Genomic DNA, 23,536 nt, shown 5'->3' on the forward strand with positions numbered 1-23,536 from the left:
GTGTCCCTGACAAATGAAAAGCTTAATTTATTAATATTTATGGCTCGTTGAATAGAGTATATTTTTTTAGCCTCCCCTTACTTTGTGCCACCCAACTGAAGCAGGTCCAGAATAGCCCTGATGCATGGCAGAAAGCAGCCCCCCTTCAACTGCAGAGTGGCCTGGTGCTGAGGCGGGCGTGAGGCCTCTGACTAGACACCAGCATTTTTTCCACCGACATGCATCATCCATTGGCTTCCTTTTATTCAGCCTGTTTATAGGAGTCACAGCTCTGCTCCCAGGAGGGAATCATGTGCTGGATGCTTTCACTGGAGCATTCGGGAATTAAAGAAGTAAATCTCTTAACACCTACTGATGTCTTCCTTTCTCTCTTTAAAAAAAATCAGTTTTTATTATGAAAAATAAAATATATACAAAAGAAAGAGAGTGGGCGAGTGTGTGCGCACACACGTCGATACACTTTGCAGGGTACACATTAAAAAACAAGCTCCCATGCCCTCACTACCTAGCCTAGGAAATTAAACACGACCAATAGTGTGTGCTGCACACATCCTGCTTCATAAGCCCTGTTCCAATCAGAACCACTAGTCTGAATTTTGTATTCAGTGTTCTCTTGTGTCCCTCTCTTTTACTATGTTTTAAAAGGTCATATTTACGCTTGCGCTAGGAGATATTATAATATCAGATTATCACTGTGTACCAACAGCAAACAAGAAATAGCCTGGAAAGCTGTTTGAATAAATTGCTTGATTGTACTCTTATAGAGGAGAATATATTGGTAACATCAAAGTACTTAAGAAAAAAAAAGTCAAAACAAAAGCCTTTCAATTTCAAGGAAAACCTTAACAGGGTTTGTTAAAAGGGTAAGGTTTTTACAAACCAGGATGTATTACACATAGACCCAGAAGTAACACGGCAAGGAATTGCTTTAACAATAACAATGAAAACACTGTTATTTTAAACTAGGCCATGAAAGTGTTTGTTCATTCTTAATAATGCCACTCCAGTACATTTTAAATGATTTTGTGGTATCAGAGTTTGAATTCACTGACGTGTACTAACATGAGACATGATTGACAATGGGAGAATTACTTCAGTAATTCAAAATATTGAAATAGATCATGTCAGGAAATAGCCCTTTGGGCAAACCATTCTTGAATTTGCTTTTTTGTGCTTGTGATGGATGTTTGTATTCTGTATTTGCACCCTACCCCACCTTTTTCCCCTAAACTGTTCAGGTTTCCATCCAGAATGGAAAAATATCAAGTTTGGGGTATCACATTTGACTACTGTAGAAATGACCCTTAGTGAGTTGATTGCACAAACTTTTTGATTACTTGTCAAATGATTTTGCAGGCTTTTTCATTTGAATTGATCTCCTACTTTGAGGGTCATTATCACTCCACTGCTAAATGATACTTTTGGGCAACAAAAGTGGTGCCTTTTAGAAATTTGTTTCCCAGAGCACATCAGAAGAAGAGTTGTTTTTCTTTATATGTTTTCTTGCCCTTTGAACTGTAGTGCAACTTAGCAAGATTCCTTCTCCAGGAAGAAAGTAAGCTCAGCTCCTGTTACCATTCTGAAGTTTATCTGTAAGTTAATATGTAACTCAGAATCCAAAGTTGGCCGGTGGTAAAAACATGGGTATATCATTTAATCTTTTTATTTCATTTCATTTCATTTCTATGTTTTTATTCCTGAGGCAATTGGTTTTTCCAAGATTCAACAGGAGGCTTCCCCCCACCCCATCAATGAGTTTTTGGGGTTTTTTTTTCGCGGTACGCGGGGCTCTCACTGTTGTGGCCTCTCCCGTTGTGGAGCACAGGCTCCGGACGCGCAGGCTCAGCGGCCATGGCTCACGGGCCCAGCTGCTCCGCGGCCTGTGGGATCTTCCCGGAGCGGGACACGAACCCGCGTCCCCTGCATCGGCAGGCGGACTGTCAACCACTGCGCCACCAGGGAAGCCCCATCAATGAGTTTTTAAACTAAAGTTTTCATACTTTTCACAGTGATTTTTGCCACTATACCATAATTGTAAATCTGAGGCTTAAAAAAAAAACCTATGTAATATCTTATTCAGACTGGGAGTCCAGTCTACAGTGACATGGGATGACATGGATTAGAACAATAGTTTCTCTACATCTCAGTGCTCTTTATATTTTCGTTCTTTAGCCATTTTAACTAGCCCCTTAAAACTCTCTTTTATGACTCTGAAGACAAGCCATCTGAATTTCACAATAATTTTACTATGTACTTCCATAATACCCCTAGTCACTTAAAAAAAAAAGAAAAGGCTGACAAAGCAAACCATTCCCAATTGTTTAAGAAACCAGTGAATTCATCCCTGGCTTGGGCTGCATGGAATGTAGTCTGAGGGGGAGAACTATGCTTTCCTTCTCTTTCCCCACATAGGAGAAACTTCGCTGGCGTTCATGCTCATCGCAGTTGATCAGAAACTGCTGTAAGCACTTAGGGCTTCTATGATGTGCATGGTAACCACATGCAGTTTTAAGTACAGGTCTCTGCTGAAACTACTCCCTGAGATCAGCTGTGCAGAGCACCTGACTCCCAGCAGTTCTCTTGGTTGAATGCCCTTCTCTCAGCTCTCATGTCTTCATGACTTCCTGTCTCCTTGTTCAGAGCACTCTCTGTCCTGGGGGCTCTCATCACAGGCAGAGGAGCAACAAGGTGACAGGGTGGCTGCTCAGCATGTTTAGGGAGGAAGCGTAGGAGATGAAGTCTGAGAGGTGGCCGGGGGCTAGCTTACATCAGGCTCTGTGGGTCACTGTGAGGACCTAGACCTGATCCTGGCTGATGTGGGGAACTTGGAGGGTTTTGAGCAGAGGAGTGATAAGATCTGACTTGCATTTTACCAAGATCTCTTTGGCCTCTCTGTGGATTGGCTGCACTTAAGTGGATGAGGTGGAAGAGAGAACCAGCTTAGGAAGTCACGGAAATAACATGAGTGAAAGATGATGGTGGCCTGAACCAAGATGGTAGCACTGAAAGAGCATGGAGAGATCAACTTCTATATGTGTTTTTTGTAGAGACACATGTTTTGTGATGGCTTAGAGGTAAGTTGTGAGAAAGGGAGTTGTCCAGAGCTCTGACCTCAGCCACTGGAAGTCTGAAGTTGTCCTTTACTGAAATGGAGAAGCCCATGGAAGGGCAGGTTTGGAGGTGGGAATCAGGGGTTCAATCTTGACATTGTTAAATTTAAGATAGATCCAAGTGACATTGCTGGATAAACGTTTGAATACGTATGCACACGTGTGTGTGTGTATGTGTGTGTGTGTGTGTGTACAGGGGTCATTGGCATTTAGGAGGTATTTAAAGCCCTGAAACTAGATGAGGTTACCAACTTCCCTGGCGGTCCAGTGGTTAGGACTCTGGTTTCTCACTGCAGGGGGTGCAGGTTCCATCCCTGGTTGGGATCCTGCATGCTGCATGGTGCAGCCAAAATAGATATATAGATGAGGTCACCAAGAGAATGACTGGATAAGAGGTCAGAGGGATGATCTGGGACTGTCCAGCATGTAGAGGTCAGGGGGACTAGAAAAGGAGCAGGTAATGAGATGAGGAGAGAATCAAAAGGGGGTGATGTTTCAGAGGCCAAACTGGAAAAAAAGGAGGGAGTGATCAATTGTATCAAATGCACGCAGATCAGTAAGATGAGATTTGAGAATTAACTGTTGGTTTAGCCACATGGAGGTCGTTGGATTCCTTAACAAGAACAGTTTTAGTGGAGTACTGGGGATGAAAGCCTGAATTGGGTTTCTTCAGGAGATAGTGGGAGGAGGGAGACTCTGCACAGTGAGTTGAGACAATTCTTTCAAGATTTACAAGTTAGAGGAGGGCAAAGGGATCTTAGCTGTGGGGCAATGCAGGGTCAAGATTTTTTCCCCCTAAAGTTGGGATATAAATGTATATAATTCTATGGCTGATGGCAGTAACTCAGTAGAGAATGAAATATTCAGGAGAAAAAGGGAGACTTGCTGGATCAGTGTCCCTAGGTGCGTGAGAGCAGATGAGATCCAGTGCACAGTGGAGAGTAGTGCAGACATTTCCCACATAGGAAGACAGGGCACAGATGCAGAAGGTGAGGGTAGGATGTGGTTGGGGACACAGAGAAGTTCTCTTGTGATTGCTTCTGTTTTCTTAGGGAAACAGGAAGCACAGTCATCATATGAGCGAGAGAAGCAGGGGGAGGTCCATAGTTGAGGTTAGAGAGGAAAGTATAAAATATTCATTTAGGAGAGTGGAGCCTAGATGGAGTAGGGAAATGTGGGAGGATTGCTGGACACCGTTAAGAGTCCTCTTTGAAGTTAGCGGTCATGAATTTAAGGTGAAACCAGTCAGTGGGGTTGTGTGCTTTTCTCCAGCTATGGTCAGCCACCCTGGTAGAGATGCAGAATGGATAGAGAAGTGGACTTAACCAGAGTTGAGGTCTGGCCGGGCGAATGCGCTGATGGGAGAGAGAGGCAGGGGAGCTGACGGTGCAGCCAGGGGATGAGTCTTGTGCTGCACCGTGGATCTAATCCGAGCGGGACAAGTGGAGACATGCTGGGGATGAGACAGTAAAAGGATTGGAGGACTGATGGATTCTGGGTTCTAATGTGGCTGAAGGATTGATAAAATCAGGGTATTGGAGGAAATGTTCTGGAAAGTCAGAAGTGGTCAATCAGAGGGCAGAGAGCCTGAAAATTAAGATTGTGGAGGGGGAACAGGTATTAATGATAGGGTCTCAGGCAGCGGTTTTTGACCAGGAGCAGTTTGCCCCTGAGGAGGGGACATTCGCAATTGTCTAAGGACCCTTTTGGTTGTCACAGCTGGAATGAGAAAAGCTGCTACGGACACCTAGTAGAGGTCAGGGGTGCTGCTAAACATCCTGTAACACACAGGCAAGCCCCACAGCAAAGAGTAATCTGGCCCGATTGTCAGTAGTGCCAGGGTTGAGAAACCCTGGGCTAGGGTATGATTATGGGAATTAGCAGCTGGGATAGGCCTGAGGATAAGATCATTGGAGACAATAAGATAAACAAAGAGATCAGGGTTTTGGAAGGTTCTTCCTATGACTAATGGAAGCTCCAAGAATTATGACAGGAGTGGGAGAAAGAGCCAGGGATAAGAGGAAGTTAACTAGCTATGTATGGAGTTATTTTTCTGCAACTGGCTGATTGGCTGGAGTTGGAATTCATTTTCCTGGCTCTAAGAGCTGCATGTCCAAATTTGCCAAAGAGTGATGGTATGTTGTTGTTTTTAAAAGCCACTTGTTTATTAACCAGCTTTGGCATAATTAAATTGTCTGTCTTAAACAGATTGTCTAAAAGCCCATTTAGGCATTTGGTTGGTCTTTTTGGTCAAAATTCTACGACTGTAAACTTGGGCACTTGGCCTAGTTGCATCATTAAATAACATCTCAGGGTAACAGTTCTTGCAGCCAGGCCTTGTGGCAGGGATCTGGTTTGAGAAAATCCTTGGGAAACTTTATTTGTTGACTTTAAAGACTGTGGCTTTCCATGCAGTGCTCATCCCAGTGGAGAAAGCTAGTCAAAATCACACAGAGTAAATAAGGGTTACAAACCAGTGCTTCTTCCTGGAATAAACTGGTCAAATTGTCCAGTTTTATGCTTTGTCCTTCATTTTGAACTCAAGTGCCCTGGGGCTGCTTTTCTGCCTACCCACAATAGCAAGGAACTGTATTTTGTTTGCTCCTTGTTTAAAAGAAGGGCTTGTTTTGAGGTTTGGACCACGAAGAATAATCCATTGTTCCCTATAATAATAATCCACCCTCTTTAGCAGAAAAAAATCTGCTTGATGCAGTGTGGCTATCAGTTTATTTAGAAGAATGGCCAAAAGTGCCCATTGTGTCGTGAGGATAAACATTTGGAAGATGGTTGGGAGGAATGGGGGAGTACTCTTGTTCTCCTTAGCCTGGAGTCATAGTTAAGACCTCAGGAAGAAAACATTCTGAATATGACCGCCAGTCCTGGGTGACAATACCCTTCCTTATTCTGCTTGTCTGTTACATTCTAAGAATAATTGGAACACTGCAGATAGGGATTCTCTCCTATTTCTTTAAAAAAACCTTATTTTGAAAATGGGTGTTTTTAATCTCTTCTATATTAGCTCTAATTGTTTCCACTTTTAGGCCAAATAAGTTTCTTTCTAACCTGCTTTAGTCCATGAAAGGGTCTCTTTTTGCGTGAAGATTATTTTATTTTAGCAGGAATCCTCAATAATTCTTGCAGTTGCCTCTGAGTATAGATCTCGGAAAAAGAGCTATTTTTATATGCCAAGTAATAGACATTTTAATTACTGCTTCCTGGGCTTAGGCTAACTGAAAAAACTCAGTGAGTAAATGAATATGTGACCCAGTGTGGTCAGTTATTTCTTGAGTACACATGTATCTAGCGCACTAAAATCCAGAGGTAGGTAAGATTTCACTAATGAAAGCAAGATATGTTATTTTTGCCTTAAATACCTTATAGGAAAAGGGTTAGTTAAATAATAAACATGGCTTTAAAATAAAGTGGTATCTTACCTAAAGCAGTTTTAATTGTTTTATATACGGAAGATGAGACAAGATCAACTTGATATAAATTGAAACGTAGCAGGTGAATATGAGAACTATTTAAAGAAGTAAAAATATGGCCTCCACATCATTAAAAACAGACCATCAGAGAAGCATGATGAGATGTCCTTCAGTAGATGAAGGGATAAACTGTAGTACATCCGTACAAAGGATATTATTCAGCAATAAAATGAAATGGGCTTTCATGCCACAAAATGACATGGAGGAAGCTTAAATTAATATTCCTAAGTGAGAGAAGCCAATCTGAAAAGGCTACATTTACTGAGTGATTCCAAATATAGAATATTCTCAACGTTAGTGCTACACTAATGCAATATGTTAATAATAGGGGAAACTAGGGCTTGGGGGAAGTGAGAGGGAATATGTGGGAACTCACTACTTTCTGCAAACCTCAAACTGCTCTGAAAAATAGTCTATTAATTCAAAAGAAAACATAAATATTAGGTATAACTGAACCAGTAAAAATGTCTTCTTATTAGAAAGCAAAAATCCCAGACTCTCAGTGGTTTAGTTTGTAGGAAGTACCTGGCTATATAATATTCTGCCAGAAATGTATAGTACACAGTGGTGATGGATTACTGTATACATCTTGTAACGTTCTTGTATCTTTTCTTTGTCCTCTGATAAATATGCACAGTGGTATTCATGCTAAATCCTACTCTTAAGCTTTCCTTGTTCCTTTCTCTCCAGTGACTGCTGGTGTATCGGCCCTGGAGGTGTATACACCAAAAGAAATCTTCGTGGCAAATGGGACACAAGGGAAGCTGACGTGCAAGTTCAAGTCTACTAACACGACCGGCACGTTGACCTCAGTCTCCTGGAGCTTCCAGCCAGAGGGGACTGACACCACTGTGTCGGTACGAATGCTTGTCTGCTCTCTGCAGGTCATACCTCACGGGGTTCTTTACTGCTCTAGTGTGATTAACGATCCATCCTTCTGATTGCGCACTTGCAAGATGAGTGAGTTTGTTATCAGAGACTTCAAGGCCCTTCTTTTGCTTCAGACTCTCCAAAAAAATAAGTTCAGCATCTCTTAAATGCAGCTTCTTATCTATATTGATACTGATATTGATATCTCTATCTACCTATCTATCTATCTGTATACTGGGTGGGAATGTATGCTTGATTTCCAAATGTTTGAGTGGACCTGTGTCCCTCAGGATTTATAAAAAGGAAGCCCCCTTGGGTGTTGTGTCTGAATAGGAAGGAAAGGTGAGGTAAAGTCAGAGATTACAAATTTATATGACTTCCTCACTGGGTCCAATTGGGTTTGGTTCTGGGTAAAACAGTCCCAGAGTGAGTGAGAGCAGGAACCCGTACAAATGTCATGGGGAAGCAGAGTCAGAGGCATTCTTTTGCTTCCCATAAATATGGCATCAACGTGGAACATGTATCCTATAGATGCAAAATTAAACACACAGATTTACCCAGGAGAGTCCAAAGAATTATTTAAATTTGTGAAGATTTCCCACTGACATCTTCCGCCAGACTAGAAGTGAGGGACATTGTTTTATCTACAGAAAGTAAAGCATCATCAGGAAGACACCCAGATGCTCTTTCCTTCAAAGAGCAGTTTTACTTATGCTCAAAACATTCTTGTCAAGTGGGTCAAAGCAGGTTTACATACCCCAAGCCTTAATATTAAGAGCATGCTGTATTTCTTTTTTTTAATAAATTTATTTATTTATTTATTTACTCACTCACTTTTTATTTAGTTAGTTATGGCTGTGTGGGGTTTTCGTTGCTGCGCGCAGGCTTTCTCTAGTTGCGGCGAGCGGGGGCTACTCTTCGTTGCGGTGCACGGGTTTCTCATTGCGGTGGCTTCTCTTGTGGAGCACGGGCTCTAGGCACGTGGGCTTCAGTCGTTGTGGCACATGGGCTCAGTAGTTGTGGCTCACGGGCTCTAGGGCGCAGGCCCAGTAGTTGTGGCGCATGGGCTTAGTTGCTCCGTGGCATGTGGGATCTTCCCGGACCAGGGCTCGAACCTGTGTCCCCTGCGCTGGCAGGCAGATTCTCAACCACTGCACCACCAGGGAAGTCCAAACATGCTGTATTTCTGATTAATGTTTTTAGCTAATCAATTTATACTTACACACCAATCTGATTATGGTTCATTCCAGAATGTTCAGTCACTGATACAGGATCCTTTACCTCCCAAATGTCAGGGCATAGTTAATAAGATGAGCAGGACGCTCTCTTTGAGGTTAAGATTTTCAGAAGTAAAATCAAGCCCAACATACCAGATATGGGTTTTCTGGTCCATGGAATTAGGGTCCACATGTCTAAAACAGAGCTCATCTTTTCTCCCCTCTGTTTCCCTTCTGTGCTAGTTCTTTTTGGGTATTTATGTTCTTCTAGGGACCTGATTATTTTTTTTAATCTTGAGCTTTGTGTGTGGGGGTGTTTGTCCTTCCTTCCCCATCCACTACCTCTTCCCTTCTATTCCTCACACCCACCCTGAGAAATAAGAATGTTTGCTGGCTCTTCCTACTTTGTTTCTGGCATCTAGCTTTTTGTCAGCCTTCCTGCTTCTCTGCTCTCCATTAAGTGATAAAAACCGTGTGCCAGGACTTGTGCGGCAACCCCCTTGGTTATTCCCCCACTTCAAATTATCCATCTTTCAGCCCAGTCCTACGGTCTACCAGGTGCCTTGTCTTAAAACAGTTCTTTCACCTCACCACTGCCCTAGTCAGAATCCTCATAGTTTCCCATTGCAAACAGTGCTTGTCTGTTCTAGCCCCACTTCTGTTCTCTCATGTGACCTCCTTCAGTCTAGTAAAAAGTGCTCTATGCTTTGCTTTTCCACTTCTGAACTCTTGCCATTTAAGTTGTATCCCATCTTCACATTGTGATTCCTCCATAAGACCTCTTTTTTTTTTTTTTTTTTTTTTTTTGGGGTACGCGGGCCTCTCACTGTTGTGGCCTCTCCCATTGCGGAGCACAGGCTCCGGACGCGCAGGCTCAGCGGCCATGGCTCACAGGCCCAGCCGCTCCGCGGCATGTAGGATCCCCCCAGACCGGGGCACGAACCCGCGTCCCCTGCATCGGCAGGCGGACTCTCAACCACTGCGCAACCAGGGAAGCCCCATAAGACCTCTTTTGATCTTTTCAGCTCTTCTTAAAAACTCCCTGCCCGTGTTATCTGGGCCACTCCTGTGAGAGAACGTCCCTTGCTGTGACAGTTTTTCTCTTCTTTATCTTGAATGTAAGCATTTTGAGGGTAGAGATCTATCTTACACCTTTGGTGTCCCTCATGGTTTTAACACTGTGGCTTTTACATAATAAATGTTGGTTGATAAGGAGATCTAGTCCCTTTTTGTGTGAGTTTTTTTACTGTTTCATTTCTCTCTTTCTTACTGGTTTGACCAAAGCATTATTAATCAGTGGGGTTCAGCAAACATATACAGTTCCTGTGATGTGCTAAGTGTGGAGGAGCACAGAGAGAAATACAGCTTGTACCCTGCCTTCAGAGGGCACCCAGTCTGATGAGGGAGAGGTTTGCGGAGACCCAAAGGTGGGAAAGAGGGTAGTGTAGGGCTATGTTGCTGCTTCAGAGGATATTTGTAGATGAGGTAGGAAGGAAAGCAGAGACCAGATGACAGAAGGACTTGTTTGCTAAGCTAAGAGTTTACAGTTTATTTCCTGGTAAAGAAGAGAGGTGAAGGGTTTGGGGCAGGCGAGATATGATCAGACATGAGAGGCATTAAATAATGGAAATAGTTTAAGCTTTGAATTCTGTCTCCGAGACCTGTGACCTTGAGTAAGTCACTAAGGTTTTCTGAGCCTCTTTCCTCACTTGCCAAATACCTGGCAAGGTGAGTCTCACCTTGCAGCGTGGTTATGAGTGTCAGAGTGTTATTTTTCATGGTATTTCACATTTCTGCCCATCTTACAAGCGGAGGCCCTGGCTACGTTTCTTGTTCAGTGCCTAGCTTTGGAAGGCAGAGACGGTATCTCCCTCTGGAGCAGAGGACAGGTTTGCTTACTGTCCAAGATAGTAATATGTCTCCCTTTGGGGCCATTATAAAAGATTTGGGTTTCCTAAGCTTGGGGCTCCTCAGCTGTGATACTGAGCCTCTGCACACACAGCATCCACCCAAGCCCCTGCATACCGTCCCTGGGCGCCTTGAGGGGCAGGGGCCACAGATAAAAACATGCTGCTGGCTGTTTGTAAGCAATAGGGTCTTTTGTCTCCAAGTCTTCTTCGTGAGAACAAAGACTTCCCAGGAGTCTTGTGTCTTCTGCCAGCATCTGTGAACCTGTGGCAGACTTGCAGGGAGAGTAAAACCTCAGAGCCTTCATAGTTCCTAACGAGCATTAATTATATTAAACACAGGGTATATATTTGATAAATGGTTTTTAATTTTTTTTTCCCCAATAATCATTTAGGCATTGTGGAGGATGGATTAGAGGAGCTTGAGACCAGTTAAGAGGTCATAGCCCAAGATGAGGAGGACATGAAAATCAGGTATTATCAGTGGGAATTAAACAGAAAAGAGAAACTTAGGAGATGGAATTGACAGGATTGGGGATTTCTTTTACTTTAATGATTTATTATTTATTTATTTATTTTTGGCTGCGTCAGGTCTTAGTTGCGGCATGCAGAATCTTCTCTGAGGTATGCAGGATCTTTCGTTGTGGTGCACGGGCTTCTCTCTAGTTGTGGCCTGCGGGTTTTCTCTTCTCTAGTTGTGGCGTGCAGGCTCCAGGGTGTGTGTGCTCTGTAGTTTGCGGCATGCGGGCTCTAGTTGAGGCACATGAGCTCAGTAGTTGTGGAGCGCGGGCTTAGTTGCCCCGCAGCATGCGAGATGCTAGTTCCCCGACCAGGGATCGAACCCGCATCCCCTGCATTGGAAGGTGGATTCTTCACCACTGGACCACCAGGGAAGTCCCAGGATTGGGAAATTAATTGGATGGGAAGGAAGACAGAGGAATTAACGATAACTCCAAAATTTATGGCATGTAGCCATCAGTCAAGATGAGATGCACAGGTAGAAGATGGAGTTGATAGGAGAAGGTGGCAGACTTGGAGGGTGGAGGCAGCTGCATGAGTAGGCAGTTGGATTAGGGGTCTAGAGCTCCAGGAAGCACTATGCGTGAGAGAGGTTTGCGAGTTAACAAAACATAGATGGCCACTAAATCATAGGAATGGATGAGATTGCACAGGGGTTTTCAGCTTCCACAAAAGGTTCTGAAAATGTTGTGTTTGGATTGCCAGTGCAGCTCAGTGGTTGACTAATGCTCATTTCCACCACCCTCCCCAACCCCACTATCGCCCCATCTGTGAATATGAACAGACATCCAGCCTCTAGCAGAGGTGCTTGGATTGAAGCCGCATATCAGGATAGATCCCCACCCACCAGGCCTGACCTTACTTCCAGGGGGCTGGGTTTGACAAAGTTACTTTGAGAAATGAGTTTCCTTTGCTGAAAGCAGGTCTGAGGAGAGAGTGAGAGTGGAAAGAGAAAGGGGCTAAAGGCTGAACCTGCAAAGGCGGACGAGAACATTTTGGGTTGTCTGGGCTGTGTTCCTTTCACGTGTCCATGACTTTTCTGTAGGAAACCAATAAGTAAGACTGGGTAACCCATCAGATTAACTGATCTGTGATATTTAGGCTTCTTTTTCTTCATGACTTTGCGTATCTTAATGGTAAGCTCTGTGAGTTAAGGCTGAAACCTTTGGATTCACTGGGCTCAACTGTGGTGTCCATCAGAGCATTGGCTTTGAAGAGTCAGGTGGTCCTGACTTTAACTCTGGATCCACCACCTATTGTCATTGTGACATTGGGCAGATGGTTTCTTTGAGTCTCCATTTCCTTATTATAAAAATATGGGTGGTAATTGCTACACCACTGGGCTATTGAGAGGTTTAGAGAGAATGTACACATTTATTTCTCCAACTGAAACAGGGTTGAACTCCATGATTTCTAAATCCCTGTCTGGCTTAGGTTCTATAGCTTGAGATTTGTAATATGATGTGGCATTTCTTTCTGGATGAAGTCTTTTTTTCACATCCTTCTACTCCGCCATCTTGATTGGAGCTCCTCGGATGAAGTCTTTTTTTAAAAAATCCCTTCACAGCATATATGCCTATAACAGAGTTTAGAACTTCTGCCTTTGAGAATAGCTCATGTGTTCTTTTTTTCTAATTGCAGTTTTTCCACTACTCCCAAGGGCAAGTGTATGCCGGGAATTATCCACCATTTAAGGACAGAATCAGCTGGGCTGGAGACCTCGACAAGAAAGATGCATCAATCAACATAGAAAATATGCAGTTTATACACAATGGCACCTACATCTGTGATGTCAAAAATCCACCTGACATTGTTGTCCAGCCAGGACACATTAGGCTTTATGTTGTAGAGAAAGGTACTTCCTTGAGTCTTTTTGCAGTAATAATGCAGTCCCCTTTATCTCATGCTTAGTTAGAGAACAAGAGTTACATTTCAGGGTGTGTTTGAAAGGGGTATTTCTGCCATACAGTTATGCTCCCTGTTTCCATCGACCTGTGGCTCTACCGAACATGCCTGGGGGTCAGGGAACTCATTCCAACCGGAGTGGCTGATTTCTCCATTTATAAACCTGCTGTCTGGAGCATATTGATCAGATTAAAGGAGTATGAATTTTTCACTGTTAATTAGAAGTAAGACCAGATTCACTGTAGTTGGATGGGGTGAGTATTGGGAAAGAAGGAGATTAATATTGTTTCAGTATTCTCCAGGAGAAAAGCTTTAACATTGGCAGAAACGGTATAGCTATTTCTTTACCTTTTTTGGAGTATAAGCAGGAAATGCAGGTTCTGCTCTCTGATTTCGAGACAAAGTTTGCTTTGTTGGAGAATAGATTGAGGTAAATTCACATCCCCAGCTTTTCTTTGATTTTAGAGCATTGAGAGGGATTATGTATCTAGAAATGTTTTTAGTTCTAAAGCTCATTCTTTATCAGCTAATGTTCCTATGTCATCAATTAGGTACTAGGATCTCATAATTTGGAATAATAAAATAGGGTATGGTAATTGCTAAAGGAAGACACTTGTCTATTAACTTAATACAATTCCATTTCTTCTCTCTGTCGCAATGTACCTTAAACCTATTTTGTTCTTTCTCTCTAGAGATTTTGCCCACGTTTCCAGTTTGGGTGGTGGTGGGTATAGTTACTGCTGTGGTCCTAGGTCTCACTCTGCTCATCACCATGATTCTGGCTGTCCTCTATAGAAGGAAAAACTCTAAACGGGATTACACCGGGTAAGAAGCTCTGCTTTTGGGGGGAAGGGTGGAGGGAAGGAATCAGAGTGTATGAACACTTCTGTATGTTTTATGGGAAAAGAATTGTGAAGAATTAGCTACTGTTAGCTTTCCTGTCGGAGTCGAGCCATCTTCTTGGAAGGTGTTCTGACACGGACAAGCAGAAGTCAGTGGCCTGCTGTTAAACGTAGACTATGACACTAATCCCTGTTTCAGTTTCTTTCTTAGGTTTGGTGAAATGGACCGCTCAGTAGTCTGTGCTCTGTGTTTCAATATCATCCACTCTGCAATTAGCATTATTAAGCCACAGATATCACTTACCTAATATGAGTTTAATTTGATCTCTAGGTAATAATCTCATAAGGTTCTTCTTTTCAGTTAGGTAAATATAATAATAATAATAAGAGGAGTATGCTGATAAATGACCCCCACCTGACGTGATGATGCAGGGCTTTTCCTGTTTGTAGTTTGGTAAGGAGGTTTATTGCTTTGACCATTCTCGAATGCATGGCTGGACTCATCCAAGCTGAGTTAATAAGAGTTGAACAGCAAAATATACCAGCAATAAAGAAAAGTAGACTTTCGTTTTGCTTGCGGCTTCTCAAAGAGAACACGTTTGAGCATAGGGTGTGTGTCTAATTGAAGGACCCTCTCTTTTTTGCCACTCCAGCTGGAAAGCTAGCCTGTATAAGCTTGGTAGAACTCGTGTGGTAAGACTGAGAGTGAGGCTGGGTTTCAGTTGGTGTAGCACGAGCTGCGTCCCCGGTGCACGGAAGGGACTGTGGTTGAGGGTTGCATGCCCTGGATTCCCTGGCTGGTGGATGGTGGGGACCTCTCGCTTTGGGCTCTGCCGCTCTACTTTTTAGGAGTGCTGTGTTTTAAGGAGTTTAAGTGTTCAAATTCAGATATCATTTGCTTGGAATGTTTCTATTCTGCTGACTGTACCTGCCCCCTTGCATGGTGAGTGGTTTATGATGAAATGTAACCGAAGCATTGGTTTTCGACATGAAACTAATCCAGGGTGGTGACACACCAGTCTCTGTAGTTCACGCTTTTGGGGTTAATAAAGGCACAGAAAAGTGTGCCTTAGAATTCTGCATGGCATCGTGAATGCTGCTATTCTTCTTACTTTGGTTTTTTTTTCCCCCCTCCCCTGCCTTTTCTACCTTGGTGTGCCGGGATCAGATCCTGCCTATCTTCCACTTAAGAAAAGCTGACATAGACGACACATTGGGACTATAACAGGGCTGGGTCTCCTCTTCCACTCCCACTAGACACATGGTAACTAATCACATTGGCCGTTGCTGTTAATATTCATGTGTATGTATTCAGCCCATCTTCCTTGTTGACAACTAACTAGCCAGCTCTGAGCTAACCCAACAGCTATCATGGTTTGTCCACAAATATGTCATGTGTCTGTGTTAGAAACATGTTGAGTGTACCATCCCAATGAAATTGGGTTGTCAGGTTTTATGGTCATCTGAACATATATGTTCTTCATGTAAAATGCCTTTGTGTGTGTGTGTGTGTGTGTGTGTGTGTTTTAGTTTTTTAATACTTGAATTGTATTATTACTGAGTTAGACTCTTTGTTTTACAATACTCAAACCATTTTGGTTTGTGGCATATAGCCTCCCGGTTCAGAGAAGGCACAGTTTGCAGAATGCTTTGTATGCTTTGGTCTTAGTAACGACACTTTACATGTGATTCTCTCCACACTCCTAAGATTTTTTAAAAGTACATCATAAGGGATTGAAGCTCTGCTGAAGACACATCCCATTAGGGAATCCCTAAGGAGTTACCTCCTGGCATTCACTTTCCCTGGTTTATTTATGAGATAGGGCTTGCTGTTGAAGACCCCGACGCCCCTGAAAAAGTTCAGGCCGTGTGATGTGGCATTCCACAGTTTCTTATCATCCATGACTTCCTGGATTTTCTTTGGTTTGGTTGCGGAATTGGTGGGGAAACAAACTATGGGGACCTAGGGAATGGAAGGAAGGAGATAAGCCAAGACTATGAGCCTGGATCAGTATCTGTCATTTTGGAAGCACATTCAGAAGAGGTTTGCCTTTGATGATCACAAAAGCGAATTGCTATCAAGAAGGTATAGCTTGCTCCTTTAAACCTGTATCCCAAAGGAGGATTTATGGTAGGGGAAAAAGCCAAAGAAGCAAAAGGATAAATGGACATTGTAGCCAGAATCCCATCCAGCAGATATCATTGTTGTAAACTGGGGCAAAGAGATTGCACCACATTGGATTCTGTACCTCCCCTGGAGTAGCTTCACTGACTTGGAAGAATTAGTGTCAGGGATAAAAAATAGTTTCGAGATAAGTGATTGTTCTGATACTCATTGTTTTGTTGAGTTTTGTTTTTACACATCTTCTACTTCATTTTGTCATCACTTGCATTTCTATATTTTTTGTTTCCATTTATTTTAATTTTTTTTTTTTTTTTTTTACATTCTCCAAATTGCCAACTCATCAGCTGCAATACATCAGAGAATGTGTCACCGGTTAAGCAGGCTCCACGGAAGTCCCCCTCCGACACAGAGGGTCTAGTAAAGAGCCTACCTTCTGGATCTCACCAGGTAATGGCTGATTGAAGTTCTGCCCACCATGCCACGCTCTGCAGTTTGGTGCTCTGTCACATTGTGGGGTGCGGGAAAGAATACTGAGCTCTGAGAAACGGACAGAAAGAGAGAGAGCAAGAGAAACAGAGGGGAACGTAAGGGCTGGTTTCGGAGGACCACAAGAAGGTATGTAGAGAAGAATCTGACTTGAGTAAAGGTTTCCACCAAACCACCACTCACAGATTGGCCCAAGCAAAATTAGGAAAGTACTTTGTCAGCTGTAAATACTTCTTCCTTCGTTGCTCAAAGAAATAAAGCTAGTGAACTAGATTCTATACTGAGGTGTTCTATAAGCCATGGAATTCACAGGAAAACGTTGATTTTGGTGTTGGTCATAAAACAGAAAAGTTATTTTGTATGAATTCTTTAGGAGAAATTGATTTCTCAATTTCTCAATTGAAAAAATTCAATTTTAGGAGAAATTGAAAGTAAACACTTATCTGAATAATTAGTAGGCTCGATGAACAAGGAAAGGCTTTAGTTTCTACTTCTTGTAGAAAGTACAGAGAAGAAATAACTTTCATTTGGAATTTAGCATGGAATCTTGCATTGAGGTTAATATTGTGTTTTGGCCATGCTGGTGTAACTATAAATGGCAGAAATTCCAGAGCTTAGTACCAATTCTGGTCTTCTGGGGTAGAAAGCATTAGAAGGAATGTGGCCAGTTATAACTTTGCCCTGAGGAGGCGGGATTGAGGGTGTAGTGGGGCGGGTGGATTTAAGAGGAAGTAAAGGATTAACAGTGTTTTGTGGAAGTATTCCACAGTCTTAGTTCACAGTTGTCCTACGTGGTGAGGAAACTGAGGCATTGCGATGTTAAATTACTAAAAGCACAGACCCAGTTAGCAACAGAATTGGGGCGAGAACCTAGATTTCTAGGCATTGTCTTTCACAACATCAGGCTCCTTACTTGTTCCTAATCTGTCTGTCCGTCTCTCTCATTCTGTTTGTCTCTCCGACCGTCTCTCACTCGGGTTATGTAGTATACCTCAGTTCACTAATTTGGATTGTGAATGGGAATAGGGTTGTGAATAAAGGCGTTAGAGTTACAGGTAGGCATGATACCTAAAGAAGCCTTGGAAACTTTTTCTTCTGTCCTTGAAGTGCCATGGGCGTTGTTCTCCTGTTGAAAACAAACTGGGAGGGAAAAAAAAAGAAACAATGGACTTTGGACATTGGAAAACAGGTTGTGCAGCACCATGATTCCTAAGAGAAGGGAAACAAATAAGGAGAGCCCTGTGATCGTCCCAGCTTACTCTTCAAGGCATTTTCCAGGCTGCAGTGCTGAGGGGAAAACAGAAACAGCTCACCTGTCTCACTGAATTGAGGAGGCAGACATCAGAGTTTGGGGAGGCCTCCTTAATCTTCTTGAGAAAGGATGCACAGCAGATACAAAATTTTGAGGCTTCGTATGGTAGGCAGAATAATGACCTCCAAAAGATGCCCATATCCTAATCCCTGGAACCTATGGGATATGTTACCTTACCTGTCAAAAGGGACTTTGCAGCTGTGATTACAGATCTTGAGATGGGGAGATGTTACTGGATTATCCATGTGGGCCGAATGTAATCATAAGGGTTTTTTTGTTTTTGTTTTTGTTTTTGTTTTGCGGTACGCGGGCCTCTCACTGCTGTGGCCTCTCCCGTTGCGGAGCACAGGCTCCGGACGCGCAGGCTCAGTGGCCATGGCTCACGGCCCCAGCCGCTCCGCGGCATGTGGGGTCTTCCCAGACCGGGGCACACGAACCCGCGTCCCCTGCATCGGCAGGTGGACTCTCAACCACTGCGCCACCAGGGAAGCCCCATAAAGGTTCGTATAAGAGGAAGGCAGGAGGGTGAGAGCCAGAGATTTGAAGATGCTATTCTACTGGCTTTGAAGATGAAGGAAGGGGTCACAAGCCATGGAATGCAGGCAGCTTCCATAAGCTGGAAAAAGCAAGGAAGCAGATTCTCCCTAGAGCCCCTAGAAGTAATGCAGCCCTGCTGACACCTTGATTTAGCCCAGGGAATCACATTTCAGACTTTTGACCTCCAAAACTGTAAGATAATACATTTGTTTTTAGCAGGTCTACAATTGTTTTTATTCTCCACCCTCAAGCTTGACTGATCATCTGGTTGGGTAGGATTCCAGGTTGGAAATCATTTTCCTACAGCATATTGAGGCATTGCTGATCTTTGTAGCTTCCAATGCTAAGAAGTCGATACAGTTCTGATTCCTCCTCCTTCGGGTGGGACCAGTTTTATTCCCCTTCTCTTAGAATCTTCTTTATCCCTCATGCTCTGAAATTTTATAAAATTGTGGGCCTTTTTTGTTCATTGTACTGGCTACTCAGTGGGCTCTTTTCAGTCTGAAAACTCTGCCCTTCAGTTTTAGGGTATTGTCTTCCATTATTCTTTGGAAAATTTCCTTCCATTTTCTATCCTCCCCTTTGGAAATTCCTGTTAGCAATTAGATCATCTAGAGCAGTCCTTTTGTTTTCTTAATTTTTTCTGTTTTGCAGTTTCTTCTAGAAAATTTCTGTAACTTTATCTTCCAACTTTTATTAAATATTTAATTTCTGCTATCTTTTTATTAATTTTCAAGAGCCATTGCTTATTCTCTGGTTCTGATAACCCGTACTTTTCATGGATGCATTGTCTTATCTCTCTGAGCATATCATTTTTTCTTCTGTTTCATGATTTTTAAAAAATGTTTCCTTCTGTTACTGGATTTTGCTGTTTCTTTTAAATTCCCTTTTTTCTTTTATAATTTTTGTCTTTCACGTTAAAAGCTATCCTCAAATGCCCAACGATCCTTGGTTATCTGTTTGTATTGAAGGCACTCAGATCTGATCACGATGTGCAGAGACAGAGCTTACTGGGTAGTAGGCCTCACTGTTTGTATAAAGTGCTGGCTGGCTTTCACTGGGGGACCCCTAAGTATCAGTTGCTAAGGTCTTTTCTCTTGGGTTAGTCGATTTCTCCAGAAAAAAATCCTCTGATTCCATGCTTGGGAATGGAGCAGAGGAAGGAGAGAGGAGGGCTCCCTGTTCAGTAAGTGGATTTGCCCGCCCTGTTTTCAGCACCAAGACCCCACCCTCCTGTGACTGCTGTCCCTGAGTCAGAGATGGGCTCAGGTCTCCTGTGAGTAAACCCCCAGGGTCCTGCCCAGGCCTGACTCTGCGGCATTTTCTGGAGGTTAGTGAGAAGCAGTTCAAGCACTGTGTCAATCTATATTATCAGTTTTCAGCATTTGCAGTATGACACCAGGTCAGCTTTGAGAGGAAAGCCGCAGCGTGCCTCACGGTTGATTCCTACGTTATTTCCTTTGCGCTCAGTGCAGGCCCCTGAAGGCCTCTTCTCTAACATGTTGCAAATCAGGGTTTCTGTTCAGTGACATGTACCTGGAGCACCCTTTGTCTTACTTGGTTATTTTTCATCAAGTCATACTGTACCTTTTATTTTACAGTTACACAACTTGTTAAAGACATTTTCTGCCTTACCTGTTTCTGGAACTTATAAAGCCTTTGTCGGTCCACACAAGGCTTGGAAGTGGACTGTGTGATTCCCTTGGAGACTTATCTTCCAATTTTTGTTTTATTTAGGTTTACATTCAATGGTCAACTTGGAACAGGGGCTGCTATCCTGGGGTTAAAACATTTGCTTCAGATACTCCAAAATTCCTAAGGGCCTTAGGTGATGCTGGTGTGTGCCCTTACTTGCCATCACACGCCGTCTTCAGTATGTGTATCAGAAACACCTCTGTGTCAGAGCACCGGAGGTTTTTATGGAAGTTGTTCTTACCAGGATCCTTTTGATATACTCTATTTCCAGTTGTTCAAACTGAGGCAGAAAAGGATTCACGGTTTAGGAAAAACTGGCTTGACCTGATATGTTCATCTTATTAGGTGATTTATGAGATTAAGTACTTTTTGTACGTTGAGCGCAACCAAAGGTAGCAATTGTTTTGAAAATTCAGTCATTCCATTGCATGTTCTCTTTGATCACTTCCACACACATTTGAGTGCTCAGCATACTTACAGTGTAAACTGGACGTGGGAAATGCAGGCCTGAGTATCACCCATTCCCTGCCCTCCAGAACCTCAGTCTCCTGGGTTGTTCAGGTCATTTTCAGACTTTTCTATGATATGGAGAATTTTTTTATGTATATATCCTGACAAAACAGCCTTGAGGAAACCTTCATATTTAGATAGACATCATAGTGTTTTAAGGGTTAGTGATGTGTTACAAACTAGTATTGACGCTGGGGTCCAGCTCATGGTGTTAACTTGTGGGGCATTATTATTTAACTTCAACATCTGTTCCCTTATCTTTGAAGTGATGGGTTGGGGCAAATTGATCTTTAAGCCCCTTCTCATCTTTCCATTGCTAATTCTAAGAGTCCATGGTACACTGTGCCTTATAAAGAGAGGTTTAGGCAGTTGCTGCCCACATATTGCAATCAGATCTGTGAAATGGGTGCATGGTAGGGATGCAAACTACCCCTTGGGACTTTCTTCCAAGGGTTCTATCATAACATGCCCCCTGATCATCAGAACCTTCCATTTTCTACCTGCAGGCATCATCTGAGAGTCTAATAGCATTAGTCATTACTATTTGGATGAATCAATAACTCAAAGTTATTTCATCAGAAGAGAAAGAATACTAGTGCTCCAGGAAGGAAATTTACAAAAGATGAAACATAATAGCCAGGCAGGGCATTAAGTGCACTATATTACTCATCTGTCTTTGGCCACTATTTTTGTTATAATTGGAAGACTGGTAACGGAAGACTTGACTAAAAGTACCTTTAACAGTAAGAAGTTTATTAACTCACAAGAGGCCCAGCAATGTCATTAAGACTCAGGTTCTTTCCATTTTATTCCTTCCTCCTCTGCATATTGTCTTTGTTCTCAGGCTCCTTCCCTCAGCCTCAGGATGGCTGCCATGGTTTCAGGCAGCTCATGAAAAAAGGCACCTGAGCTGAATTCCTAGAGCTGAATCTCCTCCCAGGTGGTTTTTATTATGGAGGAAAAGCTTTACCTGGAGCTCCCCAGCAAACTTTTCCTAGTCCCCTTGGCAGACTGGGTCACATGCTGATGCCTCTTCCAGTCATCTGCAGGGGGACAGATCGGCTTCACCCCCTGGGGGCAGGGGAGAGTGGGGTCGTTTACCTGAGCGGAGGAAAGGTGCACACCAGAACCAAATTAGGGCTCTTCCCGCAAACAGGGAAGTTGAGTTGGGAAGGGTGTTAGGCAGGCGCTACCTAGAGTCTGGAGTATTCTGACATTAGGGAAAAGATAAGTACAAATCTTTCTTTGTAATGCTTAGCTTTGAATGACATTGGTTTCAAATAATTTTTGTGAATATATCTTACGAACAGTTGGTTTTCTAGATCCTTTTCTGGAAATGGTTAATGCTTTGTATACAAAAGGCAAGCGGGAATTCCCTGGCGGTCCAGTGGTTAGGATGCCATGCCTCCAGTGCAGGGGGTATGGGTTTGATCCCTGGTTGGGGAACTAAGATCTCGCATGCCGTGTGGTACAGTCAGAAAAAAGGGGCGGGCAAGTATTTATGGAGGACAGTGAGGGAACAGTTGTGCATTTGTCAACTATAGTCTATAGATATGTGATGTCTCCAGAAGTACAACATGTTCATTAGTTCATTTAGTCCTCACAACAGCCCTACGAGGTAGGTTCTTTTACTGTCCCTATTTTACCTGTGAAGAAACTGAGGCTTAGGTTGAGTCACTTGCTCGAGGTCAGTAGTTAGTGGCAGAGCTGGTATTAGACCCTGATCTGTGTGTGGCTCTAAGGCATGTATTTGTTCTACCCCTCCTGTCCAGTTCTTTTCAACTTCCTTTTGATAATCAGTTTCATTTATCTCAAAGAATGTCACAAGACACATCTGTTTCACATCTGTATTTGGTGATGTGAAATAAATACTGAAAATGTGTTTTGTGAACAGTCAATGAGCATGTGGTAAAAACAGATGTTCTCTCTTAGTGATACTTGTGCTAGCTTGTCAGGTGTGAGCCCCCTAATGCCTGAAGGACCAGATTCAGATTCTAAAGGGCTACAGAGACCATGGAAAGTGTACTTCAGGACATAATAGCTTCCGAGAAATTAATATCTGTTCAGAGATAGGTCTCCCTGCTCTTCCATAACCCTCTTTTCCTGGACCCTCTTCCCACACCTTCACCAGTATGTTTTTATATTGGAATAAATTTCATGCAAGTAGAGTTCAGGGGTAATTTCATCTCTAACTGAAACTAAAAGAATAGACCTAGGTCAAGCAATTAGTCTCTTGAAACATTTTCAATAGTAAAGACTATTTGTATAATAAGTAGTTGGGGAAAATATATATGTACAGAGCAATTTTTCACTTGGTTATGGCAATTCTTTGTGGCAATGCAAAAAAAAAAAAAAAAATGGAGGATGAGGGAACGGTGAGTGTCAAGATGTACAGTAAAAACTGCTCCGTTAAGGGACTTCCCTGGTGGCGCAGTGGTTAAGAATCCGCTTGCCAATGCTGGGGACACAGGTTCAAGCCCTGGTCTGGGAAGATCCCACATTCCGTGGAGCAACTAAGCCCGTGCGCCACAACTACTGAAGCCCATGCACCTAGAGCCCGTGCTCAGCAACAAGGGAAGCCACAGCAACGAGAAGCCCACGCACCGCAATGAAGAGTAACCCCCGCTCGCCGCAACTAGAGAAAGCCTGCGCACAGCAACAGGCTCAACGCAGACAAAAAAAAAAAAAACCCAGCTCGGTTAATGTAGGTGTTACCGTTGATATTGTTTTAATTCTCGAACACCCCAAAGTGAATCTCTTAGCAATGGCAGGAATATTTCCAAGTCGATCTTGGTTCACGGACCCCTCCTGAAGTCCTCAGTGGTCTTCTTGGCCCTCAAAGTGTCAAAGTCCTGAGGCATGTCCCACAGAGACCCAGGGTACCTACAGCTGCCAAGTCAACCTTGGAACCCAACTTCAGAGAGCTGTGTGAGATTGAGCTAGATTCATCAGCAGATTCCTGAGCTCCAGTTCTGGTGAGAATTCCTTTAGATCCATTCTTTCATCCACCCCTTCA

General features: G+C 43.1%; 1 protein-coding gene across 2 annotated transcripts in view; it reads left to right on the forward strand.

The window, feature by feature from the left end:
- Nucleotides 1-23,536, forward strand: part of MPZL1 (myelin protein zero like 1) — a 60,069-nt gene that overhangs the window by 33,092 nt on the left and 3,441 nt on the right. Inside the window, exons 2-5 of one of the 2 annotated variants that reach the window (XM_007458097.1) lie at nt 7,286-7,452; nt 12,750-12,963; nt 13,706-13,838; nt 16,325-16,427. In XM_007458097.1, the coding sequence (XP_007458159.1) occupies nt 7,286-7,452; nt 12,750-12,963; nt 13,706-13,838; nt 16,325-16,427 (617 nt within the window). The remainder of the gene's footprint in view (nt 1-7,285; nt 7,453-12,749; nt 12,964-13,705; nt 13,839-16,324; nt 16,428-23,536) is intronic. The other variant, XM_007458098.1, reaches the window with a different exon arrangement.

Source organism: Lipotes vexillifer, unplaced genomic scaffold, assembly GCF_000442215.2.
Source record: "Lipotes vexillifer unplaced genomic scaffold, Lipotes_vexillifer_v1.1 scaffold189, whole genome shotgun sequence".
Classification (NCBI taxonomy): Eukaryota; Metazoa; Chordata; class Mammalia; order Artiodactyla; family Lipotidae; genus Lipotes; species Lipotes vexillifer.